The sequence below is a fragment of the Mobula birostris genome, chromosome 8, assembly GCF_030028105.1.
Source record: "Mobula birostris isolate sMobBir1 chromosome 8, sMobBir1.hap1, whole genome shotgun sequence".
Classification (NCBI taxonomy): domain Eukaryota; kingdom Metazoa; phylum Chordata; class Chondrichthyes; order Myliobatiformes; family Myliobatidae; genus Mobula; species Mobula birostris.
Window position 1 is genome coordinate 50,574,670 of NC_092377.1, and position 22,701 is coordinate 50,597,370.

Here is a 22,701-nt window from a genome sequence, read left to right on the forward strand (position 1 = left end):
TTTGTACGGTAGCCCAACCCAGCTTCCAGAGAAAAAAGAAACCACATCCCCTCCCCCTGCCAAAGCCAAAAAAGCCGGCCAAAGGACAGTCGACATGCTAAACCCTAAAGACAACCCTCCCAAAGAAATCCTGCTGGCGAAACTCCAATCATTCAAGGTTATTATGTTCCTACCAAGAGAAAACAGACAAAACAAATTTAGATCAGAAATCCAAAACATAAGAGGATTCATTTTAATAATTTCAAAAAAAATAGAAACACCTCAAAAAAGTAAAGTAATAAAAAATATCAAAGAAAATATCAAAAAGCAAGATATATAAATGGTCAAAATGTAAGTTTATTAAAACCTTATTCTATCCAAAATTAAAAAGATAATTGCATTTGTAAGAGATATAACACAATTAATCTTCTGCTTTCAAAAAACTTCTGTGCGTGTTCAACCGATCCCAGCCATTCCTGCACACCATTTTTCTGAACAATTAAAAGACATGCGGGGAAGCAAAGGGAGTGCTTAAACCCTTTGTTATAAAGCAGTGACATACCTTCTTTATATTTGGCACGTTCAGCCATAACCTCCGGTGTATAATCTTCCACAAATCTGATCATCTTCCTGTTGTAATCAATCATTCCTACTCGACGGGTGTGACGGATTAAAAGCTCCTTAGTATGAAATTCATGAGAACATAAAATAACCAACCTAGGTTGCTCCCCTGACTTCGGTTTCAGGGCCTGTGACCGGTGGGCGCAGTCCAACTTAGGCAGAGACGGCAATAAATCAGGGAATAGCTGCTTCAGAAAGCTTGCAAAGAACTCCATGGGGTGGGCACCGTCAATTGATTCTTCAAGACCCAGAATACGTAGATTGTTCCTTCTGCTTCTGCTTTCCAGGCTGGTAATCTTCTTTGTTAATTTTTCATTAGATAAGATTATTTTTTGCAGAGCTTACTCATGTCTTCTAAGTCCACTTCCAATATCGACAAAGTTTCTTTATTCTCCTTAATTCGCTTATCATGTTTGATTAGAGTTTGTTGAATAGTGTCCAACTCGACGTTAAGATGTTGAAATTCCTCAGTAAGTTCTGTTCTTTGCTTTTTAAGGAAATCTCCAATTGATTCCAAAGTGGTTGGAGAATCATCTTCTTTTTCTTTTGCAGAGGCTTTAGTCTTTCTCAAAGACATAATAGAGCAATATTGAGATTTATAATAAGGTTTAAAAAAAACTGGTAGGGAACAAAAAGATAAAGTAGGAGCAAGTTCAAAAAGACGTTACCCCATCAGCTGCCAGCAGGGCTCTCTCTCTATGTTTCTAAATAGGTTTTTCAAACAGTGACAATTAAGCAGAACCATTACATCAGAATATTTACTTCAATTGCAAATTTGCAGGACAGAGTGTGAACATGCATATATTTCTATTACAGGAAAAGTTGCTCTGCATTTTGAGAGGTTGAGGAATAGACATTTCAGCATGAACACTTAGCAACTACAACTTACCATCTTTTCAATAAAAATTCAGAAAGAGGATTTACTGCTCAGTCACCCTGTAAAACTCACATTAATTCTTTAAAATAGTTTTGTCTTAATGGTGAGATCCAAAAGAACAGAATTTTGCTTGTTCCTTCATAGACCAAAAACATAAATTTTGCCACTTTCAGCAATAGGATTATTGTGAAAATCCCCCATGTGGCAGTCATATCAAAATTCAAAATATATGCAAGAAGTTCTTCACATAACAAAACTTCTATTTTTGTTAACTGTTTACAAAAACAGAATAAAAACTGGACTTTCAAACTTAAAACAAATTTGTTGGATTTCGCCATTTCATTTGCAATTCCAATTGTCCTTTCCCTCATGATTCTATTTGAGTGCAATGATAAAATTCAGTTATGTGTAGGGTGTCTCATCAGATATCTATGTTGGTTATAGCATGGAATACAAATGCTGAACTACTGACATTTAAATGGGAATACTTTCCTGTTCCTTTCTCCACATGGCCATACTCATGCACTCCTGTTTTCCAACGGCTAAAATCCATGTACAGCTGAGAATCTGGCTGCCCTCATCCTGAAAGTTCTCATTGAGAAGCACAAACTGTGGTCTTCATTCACAGATCAGCAGAGAGAGTGGGTGACTTTCTGCTAACCATTATGTTTTGCCAGCAGTAGGTCCTCAGTTGCCAGAATAAAACACACTTCAACTTAGTTGGTCATGAAATCTTCAAAGTGAAACTCGAAAGGAACTATAGATGATGAGAGTCTAAAATACACAGAATGCTGGAAATATTTAGCATGTCAGGCCTAATCTTTTATCATGAAATAGTTATATCTGTACATTTCTTTTTAATTTATTCTACTGAATGGGAGGAGATGACACATTAATGTGCCTGTAGTACTTTCCTGATTACTTTTCTTGTCAAGCAGCAGCAAGCAATTCCATAACGTCTCTTAAGGATAAAGGAAGGTTGACACATGTAGTGGATAAGATAAATTGGTCATTTTTTGTTTGAGTGGCAGGAAATAAAATTTTATATAAAACGCAAAAATAAATTGGGGAGATGGATGAATATAGGGAACTGTTGAGTGTGATACATTTTGTAGAAGAAATTTGACGCTGAATGAAATGGCACTTCTTGGATGAAAAATACAGAGGAGGGGAGAAGTTTGAGGTGTATTACAAAGAATTATTGTTAAGGTAGTGGGGGATAGAGGAAGAGGAAAACTGTTGTTAAAATAGAACAGGAAAGTTTGACTTGAATTGGCAGAAGGACGAAAAGGTCAAGGGACCGACAAATGTGTATGGGCAGTATTTACACAGCATTTGCTCAGATTGAGGTTTCTTTAATCAGAACATCACAACATTCCGGCTTGGTTGAACCCCAAATCATACTGACCCTGGACATATATTGTTTGTGAAAAGTCACACGGCTGTTCATGGAGCCAGCTAATGAGCTAAGTTTGCATACGAACCCAGTGAGAGGGTTACACTAGATACTGGCATAGATTTTATGTGGAAATGCTGATACTGTACCGGCCTTTGTACCTGACAGCAACTTAAGGACTTCTGTGCAGGTATTTGCAAATGGAGTGCATGGGTAGCAATTATTCTGACTCTGGAGTTCATACAAGTGAAAATCTGCTGTAAATACTCTACACTGGTACTTCACCCTTGAAGAATTCTCTGCAAGGTACAGGTTTTTGTTAATTCTTGGGATTCTTGGTTTAAATGGCATAAAGCAGCTGAAACAGTCATGGGTAATTAAAAAAAATCATAGTTGAAACATTATATTTATTCTAAATGTTTAGAAACATTTAACAAATTATTTTAGACCATTTTAAAGCCTTGTGTTTTATTTTTTTTCAAATTCATTTATGATCTTAAAGTTTATGAACACCTTTAAGGTGTGTTCTGCTAGTTTCTAAAACCCTGATTTAATGAAACTTCTATCTGTCAGTGATGTGAGGGTGAGCAGGTGCACTTTTTGTGCATGGGGCTAGATTTGGCACCTTGCATGACCCCACTCTAGCATGGAGCCCCTTTTTGCTGTGCAGGATGTTCTCTGTGATTTTCTCAAGTTTCCAGTGAGATGACTAAATGTAATTTTCCAAACATTTTACAAGTGATTGCTGGCCAGACAGCGCTCACTCCTGCTGCAAAATCTAGATAATTAAATTTACACTGTAAAACACTTTACTTGGGCGTTTCTATGGCATAGTCACTCCTGCGACGATATACTTCTTCACGAGCAAGAGATACAGATGCAGCTTGAGTGGTTGAGAATTTCAAACAGTGTTTTTATTTTAGGCTTTCAGTATCTGCCATTTTGATTTTCTGTACTTATTGTGGTACTAATGCCAAGAAAAAAGCCTCCCTTCTGATTTGTATACACCAGCGAGTCAATTATTTGTTTCATTTCATTGCTATCACAATAAATATGCTACCGTACATCTATTGTGTTGTACTCAAGTTATCTAGCATAAAAACACTGAGTGATGACTCATAAGCATTTACGTTCATACACCTACTGTATATCCAGAGTAAATTAATTTTCAATTACAGGAAACTTTGGTGCTATAAATGCACCAAGTCATCAGTGATCAACATTTTCTTGAACAAGACTTTAGGTCCATCAAAAAACAAAATGCACAAGCTCTAATTAGGCCCTTGAGAAAAACCTAAACATTGCACCATCATTCAATGTTTGTAAGCTTCAATTATTATCTTACAAAAATAGTTGCAACTGCAGGTGAAATGTGGCCAAGTTTTATCTTTCACAGAACGCTATCAAACAGTGCAGACTGCCATCCTCAAAACATGAAAAACAATTTTAAAACAGCAAAATATCCCAAGGCACATCACAAACAAAAATAAATATGATTAAATAAGGAGATAAGACAAGAGCAGAATTGGGCCACTTTGCCCATTCCGTTTGCCCCACCATCCCATCACGGCTGATTTATTAACCCTGTCAACCCCATTCTCTTGCCTTCTCCCCAAGAAAGTCCCTCTATTCCGACACTGTGCCCTCTCGTACTAGACTCACCCACTACAGGAAATACCGTCTCCACATCCACTGTACCTATGCCTTTTAATATTCAATAGGATTCACTGACATTCCCCCTCATTCTTCTAAAGTCTTTCCTGTATCTTGTTAGCAGCCTCATGTACAACATCTTCTCAAAGGCCTTCTGAAAATCCAAGTAAGGACCATCCACTGACTCTCCTTTGTCTATCCTGCCAGTTACTTCCTCAGGCAACGTTTTCCCTTACAGACTTTGGTCTACCTTATCATGTCCCCCGCCCACCCCCCCCCCCCAAGTACCCTGAAACCTCATCCTTAATAATAGAATCGAACATCTTCCCAACCACTAAAGTCAGGATAACCAGCCTGTAATTTCCAGTCTTTTCCCCTCATCCTTTCTGAAAGAATAAAGTGGCATTTGCAATTTCCCAGTCATCTGGAACTATTCCAGCATCTAGAGATTCTTGAAAGATCATTACTAATGTCTCCACAATCTCTTCAGCTACCTCTTTCAGAACCTTGGGGTGTTGTCCAATTTGACTTATCTACCTTCAGACCTTTCGGCTTCCCAAATACCATTCTCGTAGTAATAGTAACTCACCTCTGCCCCCTGGCATTCTTGAATTTCTGGCATACAGCTAGTGTCTTCCACTGTGAAGACAGGCAAAATACTTAAGTTTGTTGGCCATTTTTTTGTCCCCCAATACTACCTATTCAGCATCATTTCCCAGCAGTCTGATACCCACTCTCACCTCTAATTTACTCTCTAAATATCAGAAAAATCTTTTGGCATTCTTTTATATTATTGGCTAACTCAGCTTCACATTTTATTTTTTCTCTCTGTACAGCTTTTTTTTAGTTGCCTTCCGCTGGTTCTTAAAAGCTTCCCAAATTTCTAACTACTCACAAATTTTTGCTCTATTTTATGTCTCCTCTTTTGTTTCATGTTAGCTTTGACTTCCATTGTCAGTGTCACCCTCTGTTTAGAATATTCCTTCATCTTCGGGATCTATTTTTTCAAATTTCCCCCAGAATCTCCAACCTTTGCTGTTCTGACATCTTCCCTGCTAGTGTCCCCTTCCAATCATCTTTGGCCAACTCCTCTCGTGTCTCTGTAATTTCCTTTACTCTACTGTAATACTGATAGACGTGACTATTTCTCCCTCTCAAACTCCAGGGTGAATTCTCCCATTTTATGATCACTGTCTCTTCAGGCTACCTTTACCTTAAGCTCTCTAATCAATTCCAGTTCATTACACAACACCCCATCCAGAACTGCCTTTCCCCTAATGGGCTCAACCACAAGCTGCTCTAAAGAGCCATTTCGTAGGCACTCTGCAAATTTCCTCTCTTGGGATCCAGCACCAACCTCATTTTCCCAAACTACCTGCATATCGAAATCCCCCATGACTACCATAACATTGCTCTTATCACATGCCTTTTCTACCTTCTGTTTTAACTCATATCCCACATCCTGGCTACTGTTCAGAGGCCTGTAAATAACCCCCATCAGGGTTGTGTTACCCTTGCAGTTTAACTCTACCAAAACAATGTGTATCCTTGGATTTTAAACTCTGATCGTCTTTCAGCCACGACTCAGTGATGCCCACGACACCATACCTGCCAATCTCTAACTGTGCTGCAAGATCACCTACCTTATTCTGTATACTGCGAGCAATTCAAATATAGTACCTTCAGTCCTGTATTCATCACCATTTTTGATTTTGCCCCCATTAAACTGCACCTCATCGCACTGACTGCAATTTTGCCTTATTATCTGCCTGTTCCTCCTCAAAATCTCTCTACACAATGCATCAAATTGTATACCAACCGCCCCATCCTTAGTCCTGTCACTCCAGTTTCCATCCTCCTGCCAAATTATTTCAAACCCACGTCAATATATAATAGATATTATGGTAAAAAAAAAACCCACAAGCTTTGTCAACAAGGTTTCTTAAGGCCTCGGAGATGGGGAGAAAAAAAGTGGGAAGTCCAGAGAGGGAATTCAAGAGTTAGAAACAGCCTGAATGTGGAGTGATGCCCAAGAAGTCAGAAATGTAGGATGATACATAGCTAAGAGGGGTTGAAGGCTCAAAGAAATTACAAAAGTAGGTCGGGATAAGGCTATGGACATATTGAAAAGTTGAAAAAGCACAAGGGAAGCGGACAAAGATGGTTTGGTGAAGGTGTTTTGGTTAATATCAAGTCTAAAGAGTAAAGAACATGAAATGTCTGCCGGGGTATGCTGCAATAGAGATAACAAAACATTCAAAGTCTTCTATGACCAAGTTAACCCCGCCAAAGAACACTGTCTCCTAGGCCTACATACTAACTGGGCACCAGGCTGGGTAGCAGTTAGCATGACACTGGGCAGAGTTTGAAGTTCAATTCCAAGAAATCTTCAAAGATTGGTGGCTCAGAAAGGCAACATCCATTATTAAGGACCCCCATCACCCAGGACATCCCCTTTTCTCATTGTTATAATCAGGAAGAAGGTTCAGAAGCATGAAGGTACACACTCAGTGATTCAGGAACAGCTTCTTCCCCTTTGCCATCCAATTCCTAAATGGACATTGAACCCTTGAACACCACCTCACCTTATTTGATTATCTTTGTTTTTGCACTACTATTTTTAACTGATATATATTATATTTATTATTAAATTTATTTTTTTCTCTACATTTACCACGAATTGCATTGTACTGCTGCCACTAAGATAACAAATTTCATGACATATGCCTGTGATATTAAACCTACTCTGATTTCAATTGATAATCAAGAATATTTCTGACAGTACTTGTATAAAACAACATAGGAGTCATAGTACACTACTGCATAAAAACAGGCCCTTTGGCCCATCTAGACCATGCAGAACTATTACTCTGAGTAGTTCCATCCACCTGCACCTGAACTATAGTGCTCCATACCTGCTGCAAGCTTTAATAGCTTTTCTCATTGTCCACTGTGCAATTAATCTTGGTGTCATCTGCAAATTTGCTGGTCCAGTTTACCACATTATCATCCAGACTGATACATATAACAAAACAACTGACCCAGCTCCAATCTCTGTGGCATCCCACTAATCCCAGGCTTCCAATCAGAGAGGCAACTATCTACTACCACCCTCTGGCTTTCACCTCATCCTGAATGACGAATAACTAAACCTTGTTGATCAATGTGGGACTTGTCAAAAGCCATGGTAAAGCCCATGTTGATAACATCCACTGCCTTTCCTGGTAAACTCCTTGAAAACTCTACAGCATTGGTTAGACACAACCTACCATGCACAATGAGAAATGCATGTGCCTGAAGGGATGAATTTTCTATATTTCATCCACAGCTTTTTATACTATTTTTTTCTTTTATCACAATATGCAGTTAATTTCTTACTATTCTTTTTCACTACTTCTCAAATGATAAAAATATATTTTACCTAAGACAAGCCTTTCATGGGGTTCAAGCGCAGTGTGTTTTTGTCCATTTGGAAAACACTCATTTTTGTAAATAGGGTGACGTGATGCATTCATTTTGTTAACCTCTGCTAAATTAATGCTGACCATTTCCAATTTTAAACTGTATGCAAGCATTCAATTATTAGGGGTTCACCAAAACAGTTCAATCCAAAATTTTAATCTCCTGAGACAGAAGACATTTAAAAAAGTAATATCCAATGCCTATCATTGACGTTTTATTAATGTGCCTTGTATTTTTTTTTTCAGAAACTTGGAATGTATATAATTTTGTAAACATTGCCTGAATAAAATTCTGAAGAGTCAATTCTTCCCAACTAGGCAATTTTCTAAGCAATGAAACAACGTGAGCTTTCTTAAGAACTTTTTTTCCAAATGGCTACTTTGGTAATAGAATGATGGTATCCTTCAGGATATTTAGTCTTGGTTAGATTGTTTTATGTTAATTGTTTCAAAATCATACAGTCAGATTTCAACCTTTATCACTGGAATATAAAAGTCTCCTCCATTCACTTATGAAGGGGTTTTCCCTGAGCTGTGCAAGCACACATTGGCCTTCTGTATCAAAGTCCATGCTGTTTACAGAGCCTTCATTTCATGGTTTAGAAATCCCTCTGATGCACCTCTTCTCTACATAGCGGAGTTCAGGAACTGAAGGAGTTCAGCTCGATTTCGGTCTCGCTGTGGAAAGGAAAAAAAAAAGTTTATCTGTCCTAATAGATTAAATGGATCTGTTTAGAGAAATAAGTAATAATTTCATAGTTGACTTTAGTTGGAGAATTTCAAAAAGTTCAAAGCTCAAAGTACATTATCAAAGTTGACAATCTTGAAATTTGTCTTCTTGCAGGCAGCCACAAAGACAAAGAAACCCAAGAGAACCCATTAAAAAACAGTCAAAAACCTAATGTGCAGAGAAAAAAAAACAAGTCATGCAAACAATAAAAGGCAAACAAATAACATTCAGAACTAAAATTCATGAAAGTCAGTTCACAGCCACGAAACCAGTTCATCACTGCAGCCGGTTCAGGAGCCCGTTAGTTGCAGGCCACAGCCTCAGATTAGGACAGAGTGAGTAAACCTCATGGAGCAGCCGTCCCTCACCTCTGTCCCCAACACTCAACCTTTTCAATCTGGCACAGCACTTAAAACAGCCAAGCATCTTCGCTCTCAGGCCTGGGCCTTGCCACTTTGATCTGGCCCCAAGCCTGCTCTAGTAATGGCCAAACCTTAGCTTGTTCCTCGCTCTTGGGTTCTGCTGCCTTGATTCGGCCCGTACCCGCCACGTCGCCACAACCGTAATGCACCTTCAAGACTCCAGTTCACTGAATCCCCCCAGAACATTGCAAAAGTGCCAGTTCGTTCAGGTGGTTCAAAAGCACAACTCCAAAAGGGAAATTACAGACTATTGACTGCAGTGACCATCGTCCAGAAAAAGTGTGATTAATAGAGTAGTTAGATCTGTTTGTTGCCAGTAAAGTACTGCTGTGTCTTACCAGGGCCATCTCAAGCCTTAAACCACTGAAAATCTGTAAATGGCAACATAGTTTCACAGAAGAGTAGCAATTGCTCAAAAGAATATGTTCAAAACTTAACAACAGCTCGTATTGGAGACAGAAACTATAGTCAGGAATACCAAAAATTTAAAGAAAAACAGGTTCAAATGGGTGGCTTCAACAGATCTGTCTGATGACTGTGGAAAACAACTGAGACCAGTTGGAATTCCCGGCAGTGAGATTTAAAAATATAGACACACATCAGATAAGGTGCAGTACAGTGCTTCACAGACAGTGTTCTTTCAAATTACTCCAATTTAAAGGGTAAAACAAGGTAACATACCTCTTTATCACCTCTGGTCTTCTTAACTTTCATTTTTATCTTCTTTCCTGTAATCATGCTATATTTATCACTTTTGTCTCGGTCTTTCAGAAACTGTAATGAGAACAATATTTATAACCACAAAGCTGTAGGCTGAAAAACAACAATGCACAGATTGCCCTCCTGTGTTCATAGAAGGATCTGCAATTTGATGGAATTCTTACTTTTGAATTTCTAAAATAGCTACAAATTTTCATGAATTTGATTTCATAATTCCTCCTTGGACCTCTCTTCTGTTCCCACCAACCAGTTCACTCCTTCGGCATGTTCCCTTGTCACTGCAGGCTTGTATCATTTGTCATTTCACCTCTTCCCTTCCCACCAACCAGTCAGTCTTTCCAGATACACTTGTACTTCTCACTCCACTTTCCTCCCTTCAGTATTCATAAAGTGGTATTCTCTACAGTGCAGAACCCAAACATGAATTGGGTGTCTGCTTTGTGTAACACCTGAACTTGGTCTGCGGGACTACACCGAACTTCCTGTTGGCACTTCACTTCCATTGCACTCAGGGCTATTGGTCTGTGGCCTCCTGCACTGTTACAATGAAGTCCAATATGAACTGGAGGAACGGCACATTATTGTTCAATTGGGCATGTTGCAGGCTTTCAGACTCAATAAAGAATTCAATAACTTTAAGAAATACAATTTCACTCTCTGGATCAGTTAACCGTCTGTGATGATGCCTCAGCTTGTTCATTTTGGTTTTCTTTTTCTCTGGAAGTGAAGCACTTGCCCAGCTTGTGCTGCCTGGCGCGGCTCCTTCACATCTCCTACCTTCTTTTGTCTGCGTTTCCACTCTCTAACTGCTTCCTTTCACTCATTGCCCTAATAACCTTGTTTATCCCTGTGATCAGACCAGTTCTACCCTATCAGAGGAGTCCATCCTCCCTGCAGCTTAATAAACTTCTTTCCTGCCTTTCCAGTTCCAGCAAAGGGCTGTCAACCTGAAATGATAACTCTTTTTCTTTCCATGAGGTGCTGCCTGACCTGTTGAGCATTCCCAGCAGTCTGCATGCAACACACACAAGATGCTGGAGGAACTCAGCAGACCAGGCAGCATCTATGGAGCAGAGTATGCAGCCGACGTTTGCACCAAGACCCTTCATCAGGACACAGCAGCCTATATTTTTGTTTTAGATTTCCAGCATCTGCAGTTTTCTCAATTTCTATCAGGCACTTCACAACTAATCTACCTCTACTTCATGACTGATCTACCAATCATATTCCTGGCTTGCCTTAAAGTATGAACCTTTAATTCAATTACAGGCACACTGATAAGCCCAGAATTTATTTCCCACCTCTGAAATAGCATCTCTGGGGTGGGGGGGGGGGGTGTCGTGCGGGGTAAAAATGTCAGGTACTACAGGACATGCATTTAAAAATGAGAGTGGGTGTCTGGAACGGGTTGACAAGGGTAGTGGTGAAAGCAGATATGACAGTGACCTATTAGAGATCATTAAAACATGGATTATGTGTAGGCAGAAGAGAGTTACTTTAATTTGGCATTATTTCTCACACAGATATTATGAGTTGAAGGATTGGTTCTTATCACGCATGGTTCTATCTTCTAGCAAATTTTCACAATTTGATGCCTCTAAATAGGCACAGATTAGTCATCGATAGTCAGTATGAAGATGTTAAGAGACAGTCGTGCCTAACCATTTGATTCAGTTCTTTGAGGGGGACAAAGAGGGCTGTCTGGCTGCTGTAGTCAATGTGGATTTCAGCAAAACATTTGACAAGATCTCACATGACAGGATGGTCAAAATGGTGACAACTGCTGGGATCCAAGGAAGAGTGACACACTGAATGCAAAAGTGGCTCAGTGGCAGGAAACCAAGGTAAAGTTTTTTTTTTGTGGCTGGTAGACCCATACCTTTTGGTCCCTCTGTTGCAACCTTTTCCAGGACTCTATCATTTACAGTGCAAATTCTGCTCTAATTTAACATATCAAAATGGAAACTGTAGGTCTAACCCCTCAGCCTCTTTAAAATGTTCTGTTTTTTTTTCCCCACATGCAATGTTCTCCAAGGTGGATTTGAAACTTAGGAACAGGGAAGTATTATTTAGTCCTTTAAGCCTGTTCCATTACTCAATGAAATCATAACTGATCTGTAATGCAAGCTGACATACTCATCACTTGAGATTTTTTTTCCAGAATTTTAATTATAAATCATAAATTAATTAGCCTAACATCAAATGTCATTTATGGAAGAGAGCTCCAAGACATTTCTAACTTCCTTTGCAAGTAGTACAAATTCCTAACTTCAACATGGTTCTTTTTTTTAAGACGATGCTTCCTTAGCATTGTTATACATTAGTGAATGAAATTAAATTAATTTGTTTACAGTGGCAAAGGGTAGAAACACAGTATATTCAGCAGAAACCTCAGTATCATCCAGTACAAATTCTATTTTGTCACTGTAAATCTGAATCAATGTTACTTACATCTTAAGTACCACAAGTACTATTTGAACAAACAAACAATATTTCTTTATGAACCAGAAAAGGTTACAGAATGGTATACAGTAATCTGAAATTCAAGAGCACGTCCCTTTGCTGGGATAATGTTTACCATCATGATTTACAAATATAATGTTAGAAATTTTTCTACACTGCTGGTTACATCCATGGCATCCGACATATCAACACTGAACAACTTCAGATACCGTAGCACTTTCTTTAAATCATTGTTGTACTTAAGGTTATTAACAGCTTTAATATGTGAAGTAGTTACTGGGAATTGTATTTAAATTTTACACCTTACCAACATTCTGTTTTAAGGAAGAGAATTGTCTGTAGTGGCTTCATTCAAAATGTTTTAGAATTACCAACAGAGTGTTGAATTACCTTAGAAATCTGGACAGGCCCTGAACATGTATTCTTTTTCTTCTTTTGCTTTTTCTTTTTTTCCTTTTTGCCTCGCTAAAAAGAAGCAAATTATAAATAACACTGCAAGAACTTTTTAATGGGTTCAATAATAGACTAAGAGCAGTTATGATTCAAAATACTGTATTTTCCTTATATCATTTTCTTATATCTTACTTCAAATGAAAAATAAAAATCTTCACCTTTTTGTGTTGTTTTTCTTTCTTCCTTTTTTTAATTTTTGACTTTTTCTGGGATTCTGTCAAAGCAGTTACAGGATCAGACACGAGTAATGTGTGGTAAATTCTGCTCAATATTTAAACATACCACCCTCTTAGAAGAAAACTGCTTGAAATAACATGTGTTTTCTCCGTTTCCAAATAGGATTTATCAAATTCTATTAACTTCCCATTTTTTTAAAGCAACATACCAAACAAATCTTCCGGAGAGAATATTGACATAGTTATCGACAATAATAATTAAATGCTTAAGCATTTTGATTTCTGATCAAATGCTTCACAGAAATTTTTTGCAAAAAAAGCATGCAGAAGTGTGGACAATTGTGTAGTTTTGTTAAATCATATTCAGAGATCCGTGGTTACGTATTGTAAATTTTATGAAAGTACATTAATAAGCAAAGCCTCAGGTATAGTACAAAATGCACATTCTGGGAGGTAGGTTGGATTTACAGTGGTATGCAAAAGTTTGGGCACCTCTGGTCAAAATTTCTGTTATTGTGAATAGCTAAGCAAGTAAAAGTTGAACTGATTTCCAAAAGGCATAAAGTTAAAGATGTCACATTTCTTTAATATTTTAAGCAAGAAAACTTTTTAATTTTCATCTTTTAGAGTTTCAAAATAACAAAAAAGGAAAAAGGCCCGAAGCAAAAGTTTGGGTATTATTTAGTAACACCCCCTTTGGCAAGTATCACAGCTGGTAAACGCTTTTTGTAGCCAGTTAAGAGTCTTTCAATTCTTGTTTGGGGGATTTTCGCCCATTCTTCCTTGCAAAAGGCTTCTAGTTCTATGAGATTCTTGGCTGTCTTGCATGCACTGCTCTTTTGAGGTCTATCCACAGATTCTCGATGAGGTTTAGGTCAGGGGACTGTGAGGGCCATGGCAAAACCTTCAGCTTGCGCCTCCTGAGGTAGTCCATTGTGGATTTTGAGGTGTGTTTAGGATCATTATCCTGTTGTAGAAGCTATCCTCTTTTCATCATCGGCTTTTTTTTTATACAGACGGTGTGATGTTTGCTACCAGAATTTGCTGGTATTTAATTGAATTCATTCTTCCCTCTACCAGGAAATGTTCCTCATGCCACTGGCTGCAACACAAGCCCAAAGCATGATCGATCCATCCCTGTGCTTAACAGTTGGAGGGATGTTCTTTTCATGAAATTCTGCACCCTTTTTTCTCCAAACATACCTTTGCTCATTGGGGGCCAAAAAGTTCTGTTCAAAAGGTTCAAAGGAACATCTAAACGAACCTGATGCATTTTGGAATCAAGTCCGGTGGACTGATGAAGTTAAAATAGAACTTTTTGGCACACTTCAAGATCCACAATGGACTACCTCAAGAGGCGCAAGCTGAAGGTTTTGCCATAGCCCTCATACTCCCCCGACCTAAACATCATCGAGAATCTGTGGATAGACCGCAAAAGAGCAGTGCATGCAAGAGGGCCAAGAATCTCACAGAACTAGAAGCCTTTTGCAAGGAAGAATGGGCGAAAATCTTCCAAACAAGAATCTAAAGACTCTTAGCTGGCTATAGAAAGCATTTACAAGCTGTAATACTTGCCAAAGGGGGTGTTACTAAATACTGCCATGCAGAGTGCCCAAACTTTTACTTCGGGCCCTTTTCCTTTTTTGTTATTTTGAAACTGTAAAAGATGGAAATTAAGAAGTTTTCTTGCTTAAAATATTAAAGAAATGTGTCATCTTTAAACTTTATGCCTCTTAGAAGTCAGTTCATCTTTTACTCGGTTAGCTATTCACAGTAACAGAAATTTTGACCGGGGTGCCCAAACTTTTGTATGCCACTGTATGAACTTGTTAGTTTCAGTGCAAACTAGTTTAATCTTTAGGTTAAATGCAATAGTTTCACAAAAATCCTCATGAGAGACATCATAATCATTTCCATTTTTCTTTTGAATTATACATTTTCACATCTATGTGAGAGCAAATCAGAAGCCATGGGGCCCAGACACAGCTGAGAGATCAGGCTGCCTTCAGATTGGGGGGTAAGATGGCTCTTTGTGTTTCCTGCGCCATCAGGAGGCCAAACAGGATTATTCAGAGAATATACAGCCATTTTGGTGACACAGAGACATGAGGGGCATGCTGGAGGGCATGCAGTCCATCCTGCGTGTTAACAACAGTGACGCTTCTCTCCCTCATAGACTAAATGTCTTTTACGCCTGGTTTGATGCATGGAATAGTGTGCCGACGAGGAAGCCCTCCACCCCTCGAGGAGCAGACACTATCTGGTTACAACTGATGTGAGGAAGACCCTAGCTAGGGTCAACCCACATAAAGCTGCAGGGCCTGATAACATACCTGGTTGGGTGCTGAGGTACTGTGCAGCCCAACTAATTCAGGTTCTAACAGACACCTTGAGGATTAGTCCACTGTCCCCTCAGGCTTCAAGGTGGCTACCATCATCCCACTGCCCAAGGGGTGACAGCAACATGTCTCAATGACTACTGTCTAGTGCCACCAACCTCAACAATAATGAAGTGTTTTGAGTGACTGGTTATGGATTGCATTAAATCCCATCTGTCATATTGGACCCTTTCCAGCTTGCTTATCACTCAAATTGGTCCACTGATGATGCCATAGCCTCTGCACTCCACTCCACTCCATCCTGTCCCACTGGGAAAACGGTGTCTCATAGGCCAGAGTGCTATTTATTGACTTCAGCTCAGTGTTTACTATGATCCTCCCTCAGAAGCTGGTGGGTAACTGTCTTTGTTGGGTCTCAACACCTTACTCGAAACTGAATCCTGGACTTCTTGACAGAAAGACGACAGTCAGTCCATGTTGGCAGAAACATCTCTAGGTCTATCACGCTGAGCACTGGTGTTCACTACGGCTATGCGCTCAGCCAACTGTTGATGCATGACTGCGCTATTAGATCCAGTTCAAACCGAATCACCAAGTTCACTAATGACACATAGGCGGATGGCCTCATCAACAATGATAAGATGGCATACAGAGAGGAGGTAGAGCAGCTGGTAGGATGGTGCGAGCTCAACAACTTGAATCTCAACATGGACGAAAGAGATGATTGTGGATCTTAGGAAGGTGCAGGCTAACCTCTCCTCAGTGCATATACATGACTCCTCTGTGGAGAGAGTTAGGAGCACCAAGTTCCTGGGAGTGCACATAACACACAATCTCACCTGGTCCCTCTTTGGTCAAGAAAACACAGCAGGATTTACACTTTGAGGAGATTGAGGTGAATGAGGTCTTCCTTTCACACCCTCCCCTTCCATTTCAACCAATATTTACAAGAGCACCATCGAGAGTGCCCTGACCAGCTGCATCATTGTCTGGTATGGGAATTGTAAGGTATCTGACTGCAAATCCCTACAAAGGATTGCAAACACTGCTGAGAGGATCATCGAGGTCCCTTTTCCACCCTTCAGAGATATTTATCAGCAGGACTGCATATACAGGGCTCTTAGCATTGTGAATCCCTCCCATCCATCCAACAATCTTTCTGAACCTCTACCATAAGGCACGAGGTACCACAGCATTAGAACAAGAATTGTCAGGATGGGAAACAGCTTCTTTTTCCAGGCTGTAAAACGACTGAACTCTTTGCCAACACCCAGATCCCATCAAGTATAAAGTGCCAGCAGCGTTACACTACTTCCTTTTTAAACATATTAAACATGCACCTTAATATTTGTTAATTTACTAGTGGTAATATTACTTCTTGTATTATGTGTGCGAGTTATACGTGATGTGTTATGCACCTTGGTCCAGAGGAATGTTGTTTCGTTTGGTGGTATACATGTATACAGCTGAATGACAATAAGCTGAACTTGAACTTTACGAGACATCTTCTCTTCCATCTCAGCTTCATATGCTCTGTTCCTTTCACCTCACTCTTTCCAATTCTCTTCACCTTTAATTTACACTTCTACCCACTGTGCCACCTCCTACCACCACTGTTTAAAAGTCCACTTGACTGAATGAAAATAAATCCACTTGTAGCTGCTTTAGTAACACTGCATCAGTACACATGAATAAAAAACGTAAACCTATCATCTGAAGTTTTATGTTTAGCTAATTTAACACTTATCTTGTATGATATTTAATATGATATTGAATTGTAGATAAAGAAAGTGACATTATTATCCCTGTACATAAATCCTCTTCAATAATTTCTGATACTTTTAAATGTGGTAAAAACAATGTTTTGGTTTTTGGGGTTTATCAGCAGAAATTAGAAATTAAAAAATAAACAACAGACTATTTAGCAACTACGGAACGATGTTCAATTCTGAGCAAAGACATTAGAAAAGGGGAGGTTTACCAAGATATTACCAGGGAAGCATAGTCTCAAGATAAGGAATCATCCATTTAAAACCAAGATGAAGAGAATTTTTTTTAAACGAGAAGGGGTTATAAAATTAAGGAATTCTCTAAGTCAAAAGGCAAACATGCTCAATAACCAAAAGAAAATTGGACAGAAATCAAAATAATCTTGGGGGATTATAGCAAATAAAGAAAAATGAGATTGCCAACACAGCAGAGGTGGTTTAAATGTTCTGTCTAGATCTTAAATGGGAGAGCAGCTACAGATTTGAAGTAAAAGAAAATAAAACACCAGAAAGACTTGGCAGGCCAGGCAGTACCTTTGGAAAGAGAAATAGGATTAATAATTCAAGTCAGGGACACTTTGGTCAAACTGGGTAGGGGGAACGTTAGTTAAGTTGCCAGGGGCTGGGGGTTGTGGACATGAGCAACTCACGTTATGCATGTTGTGAATATCACCAAGCTCAAAGCTACTATGGAGATGCATCTATTAAATTTTAGCTTCTATTGATGTTTTGCATATTCACCTCTACTGCTCGATCTGCTTTGACTTCTTGAAGATGATGAGGATGACGAAGATGATGAATTTGATGATGATGAGGAAGACGATGAAGTTGAAGTCACGGAAGAAGATCTACTTCTACTCCGTTTTCTTTTTCTTTTAGCTTTTCCTTCATAAAATATAAACAGCATATTTGAAACAGTAAATGCTATTATATGAACAGAATTAATCATTCTTTCTTTGTATTATCATCTCAATAGTTCAAATCACTAGCAATATAACTTCTAAGATTTAAGTGTTCCTATATTTTAATTTAATTTCATGACTGGATACTACTGCCTAACCACACCGCCATCTTCATCCATTAACACTTGACTAACTGAGATGAATTATCTGAGATATCCAGAACAGCAAGACTTCATACAGTATTATAGAATGTGATAGTATTGGGTTTGCTGACTGAAAAACTCTGAACTCAAATAAAGATCTTAAGCCCCATCTGATATAAATAGCTACGAGTACCCTCAATAAAGGGTAGTTCTACTGTAGTCACCTAATTGTCAAAGGCTAGATCACTTCCCTGTTTATCCTCCACAGCGCATTTAGCTGCCAACACCCACTATTTGATTGGATGCTTCTTCACTACCAAGGAGTTACTTTCAGCTAACAAAGTAGTTTAAACACAGTTCAACTATTTTTAATAATACACATTTACATTTAGATAAAATGCTTAAAATACATCTAAAAATCACAAAGAATTTCTATCTTATAAAATATTTCCAAACTACAAATGATTTCTAAAACACAAAGGATTTCCAAAACACGGGTACAATTCCTATACGATAAAAAGGCATACCAATGAGTTATCTGTAGCAGAAATCGAAGTCTGAGGAATGAATTCTACTTTACCCCATGTTTCTGTCATTTTTCTTGACCATTCCTAACAAGACTGACCACCCTTTTACACTTATACTGCTTTTTTGCCACTTGGATGACTTCAAACATATTTTCACACTTTTCATCTAAAAGCCTCTGCAAATCCATCTGGGGACAGAGTGTCCAAACACCTAAAATTAATATTGTGAATGCTGAATCTGTGTTCACAGATTTTCCAACTATTGATAGATTAGCTATTTGATGTGCTAAGTGATGGCATCAATCTGGTCTACAAGCTTCCTTGACATAACTTAGTTTGTGTTGTCTGGTTTGAAACAGGCCAATTAACCTAACTTGAGCAATCAGCAACGTGTTGTGGGCCAGCAGTCTGTGCTCTATAGCAGAGGTCCCCAACCTTTTTTGCACTGCGGACCGGTTTAATATTGACAATATTCTTGCGGACCAGCCGACCCGGGGGGGGGGGGGGGGGGTTGGGTTGCCAACGGACAAGGGTAGCAGTCAAATACGGGACACTTGTGTTTACCCCAAGAAAGACTACCATGACCACAAAGCCTTGCGCGGGCACCTGTGTGCGCATGCATTTGCGTGTATACGCCCATTTTTTCCTACAAATCGTTTTTTGTAATTCTGTTCAGTGAAACTACACTGTACATACATTATTTCTGCTTTATATAGGCTGTGTATTTATATCATATCATTCCTGCTTTTACTATATGTTAGTGTTATTTTAGGTTTTATGTGTTACCTGGTATGATTTAGTAGGTTATTTTTCGGGTCTGGGAACCCTCGAAAATTTTTCCTATATAAATTAATGGTAATTGCTTCTTCACCTTACACCATTTCGGCACCAACGGTTTCATAGGAACGCTCTACCTTAGCGGGGACAATAAGGGACAAGGGCGGTCCCGTATGGGACAAACCAATTTAGCCCAATAAACGGGATGTCCCGGCTAATACGGGACAGTTGGCAACCCTGGGGGAGGATGGTGTTAATCACACGACCGGAGTATAGGTGATAAGTCAACTATAAGTCACTTATAAGTGGCTGATACACTCAATTTTGTTTCTAAAAGGGTTTATCTAACAAATTTAATATTAAACACACAGCGCATATTTTCCTTGCATGAATATAGTGATAAGTCAATTATAAGTCACTTATAAGTCAATAGCAACATAACATTTTAAGTAACGTTTGGATATTAAACACACAGCACATATTTTCCCCGTATGAACATATAAAATCATTGCAACACACCAATATTGCTGAATCAGTGGGAGCCCTGGGCTTGTTTCCCTGCAACAAGACGGTCCCAACGAGGGGTGATGGGAGACAGAAATACTCGAAGGGGGTTCCTTGTGTCCAGTCTATTCTGCAATTTAGTTTTCGTTGCCTTCATTGCAGAAAACCCTGCTCTGCAGAGGTATGTTGGAAATGGAAGCAACGTTTTCAGTGCTTTCGTGGCTATCTCAGGATATTCAGCCTTGACTTTGATCCAGAATGCCAGCAGAGATGTTATGTCAAACATACTTTTCAGCCCGCCGTCATTTGCAAGCTCGAGGAGTTGATCTTCTTCCCGCGCTGACATGGATGACGTATGCGTAATGACCTCACGTGCGTTCAATTCAACAGTGGGCGTGACAGGGAATGAAGAAAGGTGCAGCTGACTCATATCGCCAAATCATATCGTTCCCTCGCAGCCCGGTACCGGTCCGCGACCCAGTGATTGGGGACCACTGCTCTGTAGAGAGTGCTATTTGTTTACAAAGCTGACCTTTTAACTTCAGACTGATAATTACTTGCAATTTACATTAAGAACTGAAGACTGGCTCCCGTTTATGACAAGAATCTGAACAAATAATATTGGTTGGAAGTTTAGCTTGCTCAAAAACAACTCTTTGATCTTTAGAAGTTTCAGCTGCAATGTTAGAAAGCTGAGCTTGGATGAGAAAAAAGGTTCCCTGGCCCTGCACAGTGAATATTCATCACAAGAATACAATAAGCTATTGGATAAGTTATGTGATGTGATCGAAATAAAGATTGTGCATCAGCGTCAATGTGAAATATCAACGATGTGTCAAAGTATACTTGAGCTGACAAAATGCTCTAGATGTATCACAAGATCACAAGCAAATTGAAAACAATCCACAAAATGAGATATTAGGAAATAAAGCAAAAAACTGGCAGATTTCATTTTCAGATGGAAGCTCATCAACCTGAAATATTAACAGCTTTACTCCCTCCACAAATGCTGCCTCCCCTGTAGACTTTTTTTTTGCTTTTATTTGAGCTACGTTGTTGGTGAATGGGAGAACTGATTATTGAGTTCTGTAATACCTGTTTCTATTGTTTTTAGTAAGTAAAACTCCAAAAGCTGTTGGAGGCTTCTGAGAACCAATGGGAGGGAACTCTGCAAAGCTAAGTTATTCTGCTTCAAGGTATTAACACCACAAGCAACACACAACTCCTTTTTAATTTAGGGTAGGTGAATTGTCATTTTACTTAAATGGGCCAGGTATTTCATGAAATTACACTTAAATGATTCAAATAATTCCATTGTTCTTTATATAATCATAATTGACTATAAAACTTAATAAAACAGTACCTGTCTCTCTTTTCTGGTCCACTGTAGATGTGCTTGGGTTCTGCCTCATCTTTCTACCCCTCTCATTTCGATCTTCCATAACATACTGCGGAATTTACATTCCATAAAAAATTCAAATAACTTGCAACTTTATAACTTGAATGTTAAGCGCAACTTGCACAATTACAACTGTAGCAAGCAGAATTCTGTGCGGATTTCGGTTATTAAATAGCTTATGAAACAGACTACATAGATAACTTTAACGGGGCCAAGGTCACATGAATGAAGCAGCTAGAATACTAAAACATGATTACGATTATACTTAGTATACTGTGAAATGTGTTTCTATAACATGGGTTCAGTGTACTTTATCTACAATGGATATCTTTGATACAGCAAGTTCCCAGCGTCACTGACCGGTTAACTGGAGCTGGACGCTGCTGGGGAGACATTTCAACCTTGCGGGAAAGATGCTATGAGACCACCACCCCGACTAGCGTCCCAGGCCAAACCAGAGGCCGCGGCTCGGTCTCGGGCCTACCGCTGAACCCAGACAGCTGGGTCAGGATTGAGCCCACCGTGTTGACGCCTGGACAAGGAAGGGATCCGAGCGAATAACACGGTCCCCCGCCCCTGCCCGGTTCCTGATGCACATCTAGACATTGCCCCCCTCGTCCCGGTTATTGCCCCTTTCCCCGTCCCTTCCTACCGGCCGCCGCGACTCTTCAGCCGCCCGATCCACCATACACTGCGCACTAGGCGGCGGCACCGCCTGTCAATCACCCGGAAGCGGCGGGGAGCCCGCTCCTCAAATTGAATCCTTTGAAAAACATCTTCACAGCAAGCGGAGTGAACTCAATGCAGGTACCATTTGCAATTAAAGTTAATGGCACAATGTAGTTCTTCTACTCTTCAAATAAATTGTCAGCTGCTTGTTATTATGTGACTCCAGCAGGGACTTTAATTTCATTGCTTTTGAGGAGAGATGAGTAGCATTAATGATGGGAGAGGAGTTCTGCTGGAAGGGGAAGTTGAATTTTGCACCGAATAGAGCTGTGTTTAAAACCTGCTTATCCAAAAGTATCTAAATAATTGGATAGTAGATCAAATTTATGGTAAAAATAAAACCCGGGAATTGGAGACGAATAAGGGCTGATCTTCCCTCTTGGTGTTTGAATAGCATTGTTCTAATAATGCTAAAGCAGTTACCTTCCTTTGGGTGGTAGGGTACAAAGACGTTAAAATAATACACGACGAAAACTTCTCATAAGTCCAGGGCATTTCCATTGGGTTTATGTGTTTATGCATTTTAAAAAGTGCCGGCGAGGGAGGGCAAGGCAAAAATGAATGTAAGGGATTACAGGAGAGGAGCAAATGAGATGATGAAGTAGAACAGGAGGCACTGGGCATTTTGGTGTCAGTAGGAGTTTGGAATTTTAGTATCATG

General features: G+C 39.4%; 1 protein-coding gene across 1 annotated transcript; it reads right to left on the minus strand.

Moving 5' to 3' along the window:
• Positions 1-3,762: 3,762 nt before the first annotated feature.
• Positions 3,763-22,059, minus strand: LOC140201309 (uncharacterized). Its single transcript, XM_072265179.1, has 7 exons — positions 21,964-22,059; positions 21,276-21,360; positions 17,801-17,944; positions 12,934-12,989; positions 12,713-12,787; positions 9,821-9,913; positions 3,763-8,665 (listed from the first exon to the last, which is right to left on the minus strand). Exons 1-7 carry the CDS (start codon positions 21,997-21,999, stop codon positions 8,615-8,617), a joined length of 540 nt encoding a protein of 179 aa, XP_072121280.1. The 5' UTR covers positions 22,000-22,059; the 3' UTR covers positions 3,763-8,614.
• Positions 22,060-22,701: the final 642 nt, after the last annotated feature.